This window comes from Myxocyprinus asiaticus, chromosome 48 (assembly GCF_019703515.2).
Source record: "Myxocyprinus asiaticus isolate MX2 ecotype Aquarium Trade chromosome 48, UBuf_Myxa_2, whole genome shotgun sequence".
Taxonomy (NCBI): Eukaryota; Metazoa; Chordata; class Actinopteri; order Cypriniformes; family Catostomidae; genus Myxocyprinus; species Myxocyprinus asiaticus.
In genome coordinates, this window is record NC_059391.1 from 5,887,457 (window position 1) to 5,900,702 (window position 13,246).

General features: G+C 45.4%; 1 protein-coding gene across 1 annotated transcript; it reads left to right on the forward strand.

The window, feature by feature from the left end:
* On the forward strand, window positions 1-12,355 carry LOC127437086 (tumor susceptibility gene 101 protein-like). The gene is given in 6 exon segments (XM_051691738.1): window positions 1-45; window positions 188-275; window positions 539-601; window positions 754-851; window positions 854-922; window positions 12,020-12,355. Coding segments are annotated over 6 exon segments (510 nt in total). The 3' UTR covers window positions 12,167-12,355.
* Window positions 12,356-13,246: the final 891 nt, after the last annotated feature.

Sequence of the window (13,246 nt, forward strand, 5' to 3'; positions counted from 1 at the left end):
ATGACAATTACAACTGTTCAGGATCTAAAGAGGATTCTTCCCAAGGTAAAGATTTTGGAAGGTTTGTTTTTGTCACTTTCATCATCTTTTTCTGCCACTGAGAATACGCCATTGCATTGAAGAATCTGGTTTTAGGTGTAACTAGCAGTTAAATATGTACTAAAGATAATGTGAAATGTGTTTTCAGACATATGACCACAGGAAAGAGGTGCTGTCTGAGATCTGGACAGTTCTGTCTCAGCACAAAAACCTTGAGGCGGTGATGGACAGATTCGGTGAGCATTTGTCAACTGCATTGTTCAAATGTATGATTCTGTTCATTGTAACACGTTATAAAACAAGTTCCGACCCTGAATTTTGATTGTATGAACCACGTTCAAAGCCATTATAAAATGACTCATGGTATTAATTTCTCATACCATTACAGTATAGTACAGCAACATTACTTTTTTATAATGGTTAGGCTTTACATAAGGAATTTTCTCAACTTTTCCCTGCTAAGTATGTTGGTTAAACTGTTGTTCAATTTCTTTTATAGTCTTTAATGATGGCACAGTGAAGAACTTGAGTTTGACTGGAACTGTTATGGTGTTATTTAAAGGTAAGTGATGGGTTCAGATTCCCTCAAAGATAATTCGCCTTTACTGGCATTTTGCAACAAATTATTATGGTCAGTAATACAATGAAGATGTGTCATGATTATGTTTGTCTGAAAGTACAACAAGCAAACGACTTCTCTATTTTGTGTTTCAGGGAAATGTTACAACATTCCAGTGTGTTTGTGGCTGGAGGAAAGTTATCCACGCACTGCACCCATCTGCTTTGTGAAACCCACACGTGAAATGATGACCAGTAGCTGACCAGTAGCCACGTCAACAGCAATGGAGAGATCCGCTTGTCCTACCTGAATGAGTGGAGACATGTAAGGGGCAGTTCACACCGAACGTGTATTTGCAGATGGACTTCTTTGACCGTTGCATCTTGGGTTAAAAAGAACAGCCGCACATCTCGAGACACCTGCATTCTGTTATATTCGTTGCATTGCATCAAGGTTTTTTTTTAGCCCAAAAACACGTTAGGTCTAAGGCCATGTCTACTCTATGTCCACACTAATAAATTTTCGTTTGACAACACATTCATTTCACTACATTTACGCCTCTCATCCACACTAGAACAGTAGGTACGTACCAAACCGCACACTTCTGCACTATTTTACGACATTATGTAGTGTAAGTAGTGCAAGTAGTATGTTTGCACTGAAAATGCAACAAAAAGAAGAGTACTACGATGTAGAGCTGATGAGGGCAGGGCCGGGCTGGAATGAGACACACCCGGTCCCCAATCAGCCTGATGGGGCGCGCGAGGGATAAAGGCGGCCGGGGACGACAGTTTGAGAGAGAGAGAATGACAGACAGCTGTACTGTGTGGTTTTTGAGGGTTTTATTAAATCGTTCCACCAGGCCATCCGTTTGAGGATGGTATACACTGGTGCAAATCGATTTAATATTTAATAACTCGTACAGTTCGCGTAGTGTCCGTGATATAAATGTTGTGCCCTGATCGGTGAGGATTTCTTTCGGAATCCCCACCCGGGAGATTATTTTGAAGAGTGCCTCCGCAACACTGCGTGCTGAGATGTTGCGAAGAGGCACTGCTTCCGGATATCGCGTTGCATAGTCCACTAGGACCAATACAAAGTGATGTCCGCTTGCTGACCGTTCTAATGGCCCGACGAGGTCCATTCCAATTCTTTCAAAGGGGACCTCGATCAGAGGGAGAGGGCGCATTGGCGCTTTTGGGGTGGCCGGTGGGTTAACCAGCTGGCATTCGCGGCATGCCGCACACCACCTGCGGACATCGCCGCCAATGCCCGGCCAATAGAAACGGGCTATTAGACGGTTCAGTGTTTTCCTTTCTCCTAGGTGACCCGCCATGGGATTATAATGAGCTGCCTGGAATACCATTTCCCGACGGCTCCTTGGAATCAAAAGTTGGGTTGTATCCTCTTTGGTCCGAGTGTCCTGTGTCACTCGATACAACCGCTCATTTATAATTGCAAAATAGGGGTATGAGAGGAAGATGTCAGTCTGGAGTCGTTGACCATCGATGACTCTCACTTGGTCAAAGGTGTGTTTGAGGGTTTCGTCTCGTGACTGCTCCAAAGGGAAATCCCCATCAGGGAATTCCCTGAGAAGGGGAGGGGCTGCAGCCTCTCCCTCTCTCTCATCATCATGACGTGGAGCTGTCGAGGACGGCTCCGCCTCCCCTGCCAGAGCATCGCACATCACACATCTCCCTATTTTCATACAGGACCCATCCGTGCAAATTCCCTTTAATAAGACTCTAAAATCAGGCCAATCAGTCCCCAAAATCAGCGGATGGGTGAGGCGGGAACTAACCGTGGCCTCCACTCTATGCTTTTTTCCCCGAAATGTAATTGTCAGGGTCACCACCGGATACTTGTGAATATCCCCGTGTACACATTTCACCTTCACCGTTTTAGTTGTGACCAATGCCTCGGGTTGAACCAGGCGTTGGTGGATAGTGGTTTGATTACAACCGGTATCCACAACGCTTGGTGAGTACCCACCTTGACACTTACCGGTATCCGGTACGCTCCGGCCCGGTCGGGGGCAGCCTGTGGGAGGTCAAAGACCCGCACCACCGTCCCCAGCTCCATCAGAGGGCACTGATCTCGGAAGTGGCTTGGGTCTCCGCACCTCCAGCAGGCCGGCCCAGGCGCTACGCCTGCACTTGCGTCGGCGGGTGCCCCCCCTGAGGGGGAAAGCGGCGGGGCATTGGAGTAGGGGAAGGTGTCGCCTCCCACACCCGGGGAACTGGTCTCAGGGGCTGAGGTCCTCCTCATCTGCGTGGGGCAGGAACAGGACCTGGAGAGAGAGCAGAATGAGAGGAGAGAGGGGAGGGGGAAGAAACAGAGGGAGGAGAGAAAATGTAGGAGGGCTCTTCCGCCCTCGGGATCGCCGCCATGTGGTCCTCCGCAAGTCGGATAGCTTCCTCCAACGACGCCGGGCTGTGGCACTGGACCCACCCCACTGTCCCTTTTGGCAATTGATCTGTGAACTGTTCCAGTACCACCTGGTCGATAATTCCCTGGATGTCGCGATCCCCCGCTAGCAGCCATCTTTGGCAGGCGTCACGGAGCCGCTGGGCAAAGGCAAATGGGTGGTCGGAGCTCTCCAACTTCAAGCTCCGGAAGAGTTGACGACTTTCCTCCACAGTGCGACCAACCCGTTGCAAGATGGCTCTTTTTAAATCACCGTAGGCCAGGAGGCTCGATGCTGGCAGTTGTTGAGCCGCGAGCTGGGCTTCCCTGGACAATAGTGGGATCAGTCAGGCTGCCCATTGGCCGAGCGGCCAGCCCCAGATCTCGGCGGTCCGCTCAAACAAATCCAGGAAGGCCTCAGGGTCATCCGCCGCCCCCATTTTCTGTAATGCTGGTGGGGGTAACGGCATGGGAGTGTCCGGGGTCGCGGCTGAGGACGCCTCCTGGCTGAGGAGGCTCCGGATCGCCTGCCGGTCCTCGGCTTGAGCATGCAGGAGCTCGACAAACTGGCGGTCTTGATCTTGTCGGAGTTGGACTCACGAACGAGCATGCACAGTCGGTGCTGACCTGTTTGAAGGTGTTCAAACAGAAAACAGCAGTTCCACTGAAACTCTTTCAGAGGCTCCTGGGGCATATGGCGTCTGGGTTGATGCATATGAGACCGCTTCAGCACTGGCTTCAGACTCGTGTCCCGAGATGGGCATGGCGCCGCGGGACACATCGTATGGTCATCACGCCGGTCTGTCACAATCTCTTCAGCCCTTGGACCGACCTCTCGTTTCTACGAGCAGGTGTTCCCCTAGAGCAGGTCTCCAGGCGCGTCGTGATCACGATAGAGGCCTCCAAAACGGGCTGGGGCGCTGTTTGCAACGGGCACGCAGCCGCCGGCTTATGGACAGGCCCGCGGCTGCGTTGGCACAACAACTGCCTCGAGTTGTTGGCAATTCTGCTCACCCTGCAGAGGTTCCGGCCGTTGATCCAGGGCAAGCACGTGTTGGTTCAGACAGACAACACGGCAATGGTAGCATATGTCAACCACCAAGGCGGTCTGCGCTCTCGTTGTATGTCACAACTCGCCCACCGTCTCCTCCTCTGGAGTCAGCAGCACTTCAAGTCGCTGCGAGGCACTCACATCCCAGGCGACCTCAACACTGCAGCAGATGTGCTGTCATGGCAGGTTACCCTCAGGGGAGAGAGGAGACTCCACCCTCAGGTGGTCCAGCCGATTTGGAGTCGATTCGGACAGGCACAGGTAGAACTGTTCGCCTCCCAATAATCCTCCCACTGCCTGCTCTGGTACGCCCTGACCGAGGCACCTCTTGGCATAGACACGCTGGCACACTGGACGGGAGGCGGAAGATCTAAGCAGTCTACCACCTGCAGTGGTAGACACGATCACTCAGGCTAGGGCCCCCTCGACGTGGCACCTGTATGCCTTTAAGTGGCGATGAGAAGACCCCCAGAGATGCGCAGTCGTATCGGTGCTTTCCTTCATGCAGGAGAGGTTGAAAGGGCGGCTGTCCCTTTCCACCTTGAAGGTGTACGTTGCTGCTATAGCAGCACACTACGACACAGTGGACGGTAAGTCCTTAGGGAAGCACGACCTGATCATCAGGTTCCTGAGAGGTGCCAGGAGGCTGAACCTCTCCAGACCAGGCCTTGTTCCCTCATGGGACCTCTCTGTAGTTCTTTAGGGTCTACAGAGTGCCTCCTTTGAGCCTTTGCAATCAGCTGAGCTTAAGGCACTCTCCTTGAAGACTGCCCTCCTGACTATGTTCACTTCCATCAAGAGGGTAGGAGACCTGCAAGCGTTCTCTGTCAGCGAAACGTGCCTGGAGTTTGGTCCGGGCTACTCTCACGTGATCTTGAGACCCCGACTGGGCTATGTGCCCAAGGTTCCCATGACCCCTTTTAGGGACCAGGTGGTGAACCTGCGAGCGCTGCCCCAGGAGGAAGCAGACCCAGCCCTGTCATTGCTGTGTCCGGTGCATGCTTTACGCATCTATTTGGATTGCACACAGAGCTTTAGGATCTCTGAGCAGCTCTTTGTCTGCTTTGGTGCACAGTGGAAAGGAAGCACTGTCTCCAAGCAGAGGATCGCCCACTGGCTCATTGACGCCATAGCTATGGCATATCATGCCCAGGATGTGCCGCCCCCGGTAGGGCTATGAGCCCATTCTACCAGGGGTGTAGCGGCCTCCTGGACCCTGGCCAGGGGTGCCTCTCTAACAGACATTTGCAGAGCAGCAGGCTGGACAACACCCAACACCTTTGCAAGGTTCTACAACCTCCGGGTGGAACCGGTTTCGTCCCAGGTAGTCGCAATACAAGCGGATAAGCCCGGGATAGCCGGCCGGGTGTATTGCTTGCACATAGCGCCTTTCACCTCCTCTGAGCTGAAGACGTGCACCATTAATTCCCAGTAGTGTTCACAAACTATGTTCCCTGGTTGACTTCCTCCGAACCCTGTGGCAGTCGAGTTTTCGGAGACTCACTGCCAGCCCAGTACACATGCTAACTAAGAGCCCTGTTCTGGGGTAGGTACTCTGCATGTGGCAATTCCCTGTAAGGTAACCCCATGAGATGTATATCTTCCGCTAATTTGTTTCCCTGTTGGCAAACTGCGTGGAGGTGTGGTCTCCACAGTGTTCTCCCCTTGGGAGGGACACTCCCTGACTAGACCTGGTGGCCCAGTTGGATATTCCCCCTTCTTTTTTAGGGAGTGGAAAAAAAGAAGGGGAAAAGAGGCCACGACTGGGGTAGCCTGTCTCTATCTTTTGGGTAGTCGACTTGTCCCCAAAGGGCCGTTCGACACTCATAACTATATTGGGGGAGGTTACATGTCGGCCTGGTGCGCTGGCTACGAGGCACATAATTGTCTGCCTGTCACACACCGCCAGTTCACGTAACACAGTTCAGCCAGTTGTGGCGTTTCGTATAGGTACCCCTAGTGTCACTACATCGACACAACGTTGAGTGAGTGACAGATAGGGAATGTCTTGGTTACTTGCGTAACCTCCGTTCCCTGATGGAGGGAATGAGACGTTGTGTCCTTCCTGCCACAACGCTGAACTACCTGCTGAAATGGCCGGACCTTGTCTTGGCTCCTCAGCATAAAACCTGAATGAGTGGTTCCATACCAGCTCCTTTTATACCCGTATGTCCGGGGAGTGGCATGCAAATACCACTTGCCAATTTTCATTGGCCTTTTATCAAAGACCAGAGGTGTCTCGGGCTCCCAAGAGTGACCCCTAGTGTCTCGTTCCCTCCATCAGGGAATGGAGGTTACGCAAGTAACCAGGACGTTCTGGGCGTTCTTTGGGGCCGGTTTAGACTGGCTCATGCATATATGACTGCTTCATAGAATATTAGGAATGCTTGTGCCCCCCAAGAAGGAAACTTTTCATAAAAAACCCCCCCGCAAAAATCAAGGTTACAGTGATGCACTTTCAATGGAAGTGAATGTGGCCAATTTTTGGAGGGTTTAAAGGCAGAATTGTGAAGCTTATAATTTTAGAAAAGCACTTTAATGAATTATTCTGTTAAAACTTGTGAATTATTTGAGCTGTAAAGTTGTTTAAATTGGCATTTTTGTGGTCGTTTAAGGTTTGTTGACAATGTTGTCATGGCAACAATGTAAAATTGACTAACTTTACAGAGAAAAGGTAAGTAAGCGATTTTATCACACTAAAATCATGTTAACACACATATAGGTCTTGTGGCTATACCTATAAACAGTATTTTAACGTTTACGGATTAGCCTCATTCACTTCCTTTGGAAGTGCCACACTGTAACCCAGATTTTTACTTTTTTAATGAAAAGGAAGGACGAGTCTAAATTGTTTTTGTGGTAATCAACATTATGCCACAAATGCTGTCGATTGAGCTTAACTTGTACTGAACCCAGAATATTCCTTCAAATTAAATGTCAACAATGCTGATTGTATCTTATTGCCATGTAGATCTATTTGTGTTACACATTGCCTCAAAACCCTACATGTAACTAATGAAATGTGACGAGATCTAAATACTCCAAGAGTCCATATAATGCACAATAAAACACAAATCCCAAACAACATCACAGAAGAAAAAAAACGTCACACCGTAAAACTTTTTGCTTTGTTGGCACGTGAATGTCCGCTCCATGTGTGCATTGCCTCATAGGAATCCATTGTTCCCAATCAAAAAGGCTTTCTTCCTGCAAAAATTCACGTTTTGTGTGCAAAGGCCCTAAGACTTAAATGTAGAATTCCTTCAAACCTAGTTACTTAAACCTTTTTTGCAAATGTGACTGGTGATCATATGATTTTGGTTTAAAGTTACTTTAGTGGTTTTAACTTAGCACCAATAAAATTTAGGATTAAACTATACAACAACCTTAGACGGTGTTTTCAATAAAACACTATGAGCTCTATTTTTGTGACCGCCCATAGGCGCAATGTCTTATCCAATTTTCGTGAGATCGTTTATTCTAAGCGCAATTTTCCAGTTTGCCAGCGCAAAGCGCTACTGATGTAGGTGGGAGTGTTTGCGCTATCTGTGAGTGTATACATGAAAACTGTGGGTGTTTATGAAGTGGCGCAAAGCGCAATTTGCTATTTTCCTGAGAAATAGGTCATTGCGCTAAGACGTTTGATAACGTTTATTCTCGATGCAAAGTCTAAATTCAGTTCCTGCAGTTTGGAGATTCCACCAGTAGATGATTTCAAAGAGCTATTGATCACTTTTAAAACTAGCCATGATTTGTGTGTCAGTAGGTCAATAATAATAATAATAATAATAATTACTATTAATATTAGTTTATTTTGAAATTAAACAGTAAACAGAGAAACATAACAAATATACCTTGCAAAACAATTAAAAATGAGAGAGAAGCAAAGCATGTTTCAAGCGTCCCTTAATGTCGTCAAGACCGCAGATGAGACTGTGATAGCAACCAAGGCAGTCACAAGGAGAATCACACCATAGAGAAGGAATGGCATTCCAAAAAGATGTTTACTTCGTCTATGAGGTGCAAATGTGCAAATAAATAGTGTTGAGAGCAAATAAAACAAAGTCATTTAAAAACAGTCTAAAAACTAGAACTGTTGGGTACTAAAGCAGTATCAACACACCTCCTTCAACAATGCAGGCCGGAGTCCTAGACACTCAAGCAGTGCAAACAACCTTGTTTCTCCATGTGTTCCAAACACAATCAATCCATGAGCCATATTTCCTCTGCCCTAGTGGCGGCTGGTTTAAATACACAATTTGCCCGCCTTTGCTAATTGGAACAAACCATTATTTTAAATAAAATGAACCTTCACCTCCCCATTCTTAAATACAAAATCATAGAATAAATACATGAGTTAAAATGAGAGTTAAAAACAACACCAATGAATACAATAAATAGGACAGATAAAAACATTTGCACAATTAAACCCCAATAAATATTGCAAAATGGTGAGTAAAATCATCATGATGGCGCCGCGGATGGCTGCCTCAGTGTGGAGCTCCTCAGTTCTTTTGTTGTTTTTGTTTGTTTGTCCTGTGTTTAGTAATCTTTTTCCAGTCAGTTTTAACAGAGACGAACTGCTGAACATTCAACAGCATATACCAGACAATATTTTCCAGGTTTTCGAATATTCAAACATTTTGCTAGACATTTTAGTTGGAGATGCAGCTCTGCTGTTCAAGAGACGCAGGCGAGGGAAATGAGCCGATGCGCTGGTCAAACTCCGTCGACACGGATTTCGAACAGCACTGCCGAGTATTCACTTAGCGAATCTCCGCCCTCTTCCTAACAAAACGGACGAACTACATCTCCTCACCCGCACAAACAAGGACTTTTCAACCTCTGCTGCCTTGTGCTTCACAGAAACCTGGCTTAGTGAAGCCATTCCGGACAGCGCGTTACATCTGCCGGGCTTCCAGCTGTTCAGAGCGGATTGCATCACGGAGTTAACAGGGAAAATGAGAGGCAGTGGAACATGCTTTTATATCAATGAAAGTTGGTGTGCAGATGTAACAATGTTAAAGAGGATGTGCTGTCCTAATTTGGAAGCGCTCTTTATTAACTGTAAGCTTTCTACTCGCCGCGGGAGTTTTCCTCGTTTATTCTGGTGAGTGTGTATATCGCTCCAAACGCGTATGTGAACACAGCGCTGCAACAGCTGACTGATCAAATCACAGACACAGAAAAACAATACCCGGACTCAGTTATTATTATTCTTTGGGATTTTAACAAAGCAAATCTCACACGTGAACTGCCCAAATACAAACAGCACATCACATGCCCCACCAGAGACAGGAACATACTGGAACATTGTTACACAACAATAAAGGATGCATATGGCTCTGTCCCTAGAACAGCTTTGGGACTCTCTGATCACTGTCTGGTTCATCTTCCAAACTTCAGGCAGAAATTATCAATAAATCAACCAAGCCAGTAGTAAGGACTGTAAAGAGATGGACCAGTGAAGCAGAGTGGGAACTACAAGCCTGCTTCGATTTCATGGATTGGAGTGTTTTTGAAGCTGCAGCCACAGACCTGGACGAGCTCACAGATACTGTTCCATCATATATCAGTTTCTGTGAGGATATGTGCATTCCCACTAGGACTTATTTAAAGTTCAGCAATGATAAACCGTGGTTTACAGCAGAGCTCAGGCAGCTTCGTCAGGCCAAAGTGGATGCTTACAGGGGTGGGGATAAAGTCTTGTACAATCAGGCCAGGAACACACTGAACAGGGAAATCAGAGTAGCTAAAAGAAGATACTCTGAGAAGCTGAAAAACAAGTTTTCAGCTAATGACCCTGCATCAGTGTGGAGTGGCATGAAACAACTCACAAATTACAGGACTCCTACCCCCAACCCTGTAGGGAACCAACAACTGGCTGACGACCTGAATGTGTTCTACTGCAGATTTGAAAGGCCCAGTCTCACACCCCACACCCATTCTGACCTTCACTTCACACAAACACCAACACCTCCTGCAACCCCCCTCATCCCCCCTCCTGCTACTCAACCTGCACTTAAGATCTGTTAAGATGATGTGAGCCGCATCTTTTGGAAACAAAAGACAAGGAAACTTCAGGCCCAGATGGTGTCTCACCAGCGTGTCTTCGATCCTGTGCTTACCAGCTGGCCCCCATCTTCACACAGGTCTTCAATAGATCACTGGAGCAGTGTGAAGTCCCATGCTGCTTCAAACGCTCAATCATTATTCCTGTCCCAAAGAAACCAAAAATCACAGGACTTAATGACTACAGACCTGTCGCCCTGACATCTGTGGTCATGAAATCATTTGAGAGACTGGTGTTGGCCCACCTGAAGAACATCACTGGACCCTTTCTAGATCACCTTCAATTTGCTTATAGAACAAACAGGTCTGTGGATGATGCAGTCAACATAGGATTGCATCATATCCTGTAACATCTGGACAGACCAGGGACATATGCAAGGATCCTTTTTGTGGACTTCAGTTCGGCTTTCAACACCATCATCCCAGCTATACTCTAGAATAAATTACTCCAACTCTCTGTTCCCATGTCTATATGTCAGTGGATTACCAGCTTTCTGACGGACAGGCAGCAGCTTGTGAGACAGGGGAAACTCACTTCTAGCACCTGTACAATCAGCACTGGTGCACCCCAGGGATGTGTGCTCTCCCCACTACTCTTCTCCCTCTACCCCAATGACTGCATCGCCAAGGACCCCTCTGTCAAGGTCCTGAAGTTTGCAGATGACACCACTGTCATCGGCCTCATCCGAGATGACGATGAGTCTGCATACAGAAGGGAGGTTTAACAGCTGGCTGTCTGGTGCAGTCAAAACTACCTTGAGCTGAACATGCTCAAAACGGTGGAGATCATTGTGGACTTTAGGAGGAACAGCCCAACACTGACCCCCATCACCATTCTAAACAGCACTGTGGCAGCAGTGGAGTCCTTCAGGTTCCTGGGCACTACCATCTCACAGGACCTGAAGTGGGAGACCCACATTGACTCCACTGTGAAAAAGGCCCAGCAGAGGTTGTACTTCCTTCGCCAGCTGAGGAAATTCAACCTGCCACAGACACAGCTGATACAGTTTTATTCAGCAGTCATTGAGTCTGTCCTCTGCACTTCAGTAACTGTCTAGTTTGGTTCAGCTACGAAATCAGACATCAGAAGACTACAAAGGACAGTTCGGACTGTTGAGAGGATTATTGGTTGCCCCCTGCTCCCCCTTCAAGAACTATACACTTCCAGAGTGAGGAAAAAGGCTGGAAAAATCACTCTGGACCCCACTCACCCTGCCCACTACCTTTTTGAACTGTTGTTTTCTGGCCGACACTACAGAGCTCTGAGCACTAGAACCGTCAGGCACAGGAAAAGATTTTTCCCTCAGGCTATCCATCTCATGAACAGTTAAACTGCCCCATTGAGCAATAACTATGTGCAATACAGTTTAGTCTTTTTTATATTTATTCAACACATCCAACCTCTTCTGCCATTTCATTCCTCTGAAAAAAACAACAACAACAAAAAAAAAAACATTTGCACTGTACATAACAGATTGGATTAGATTTGCACTACCCATGTGTATGTATGTATGTATGTGTATAATAATTTTTTATTTTTTATTATTATCTATGTCTTGCTGCTGTTTTTGTATTGTTGTACACTGGAAGCTCCTGTCACCAAGACAAATTCCTTGTATGTGTAAGCATACTTGGCAATAAAGCTGATTCTGATTCTTCTGATTCTGATTCTGGAAAACAGTAAATAGGTCCATGGAACACAGTAAAATTCCATGATGGAGACCAATTCACAGGCTCTCCATCACAGAGACAGGCAGATTTGTGGAATTTTGACTGGTTTTTGATCAGTAAACTGAATTGTACCCCCCACCCCACCCGATGAGTCACAATATTTGAATTGTGCCCATTTTTTATGATCTCTCATACTAATAAATGAACTGTAATTGTTACAGATGCAGTGTGACCTGCACAGTTTGATTCAGGTTATGATGGCCGTGTTTAGTGAGGTCTCTCCTCTGTGCATGCGTCCTGACCCAGAAGACTGTGAGTATAGTTTCCGTGTTCATTCCCATCATAAAAGTTTTCACATCCGTATTTGAACAATGTCTATATCTGCTCTTCTGTCCTAATTACCTCAAAAAACAGATCAACGAAAAGGTAAAACATAGTTTACATGTGTTAAATATGATAACAAGTATCCAAAGGTTGCTGAGGAAAACAAAAATAATGTTATGAGATTAAACATCAAGCTTATCATCATATTATGAATTTAGCTAACCAAAAATCATTATTGTACATTGTCACTGTACAAAAAACAGAACTGTTTATATATATATATATATATATATACACACACACTATATACACTGTATACATATGTACTGTGCATATATATATATATATATATATATATATATATATATATATATATATATATATATATAGTTTTACACTCTTTAAGTGGGGGATATTTAGGTAAATTTTTGTTTATTTACAGTAAGTCCAGAGCACCCACAAAAAGACACAATGGAGGAATTCTCACATGTGACTCTAGATGAGGATGATCTTCTGTTCCTGGAAGGCAATGAAACCAACTGTTAGCATGCTAATTGTTTTTGTTAATGTAAATAGTGTTTTTCCAGCATCTGTAACCTGAATAATAGAACTGACTGTGAACTAAAAGTAAAATAAAGAAATAAATAAGTAAAATATATAAAAAGTTATAATGTATATTCTTTAAAAAAAGAATATACACTTAGCATAAAACATTTACATTTGAGCAACATGAATGTAAGTAATCAAATTATACAGTTTGTAAATATAATGATCTGCTTTACATTTCACATGTTACTTTGATCCTGGGTCACTTTGAATATTATGATGTGGTTCTTTCATAATGATTCTTGTTGTGTAAACATGTTGTACAAAAATAAAAGTCAATTTGATTTTTCAAATTCCATTGTACATGCATAATAAATAATAATAATAATAGCAGAAATTAACATTAACATGAATTTGAGATTTTCTTTGTATTTTATATACCTTTTGTTTTTAAATATACCTTTTGTTTGTTTTAACAGTATTGCCGAGTATGGTCATTGTCACCAATTTGTTATAAAGTTATCACTTTAAGAAATATTGACTGAGCTGCTCTATTAAGACATCACACAGAATTACAG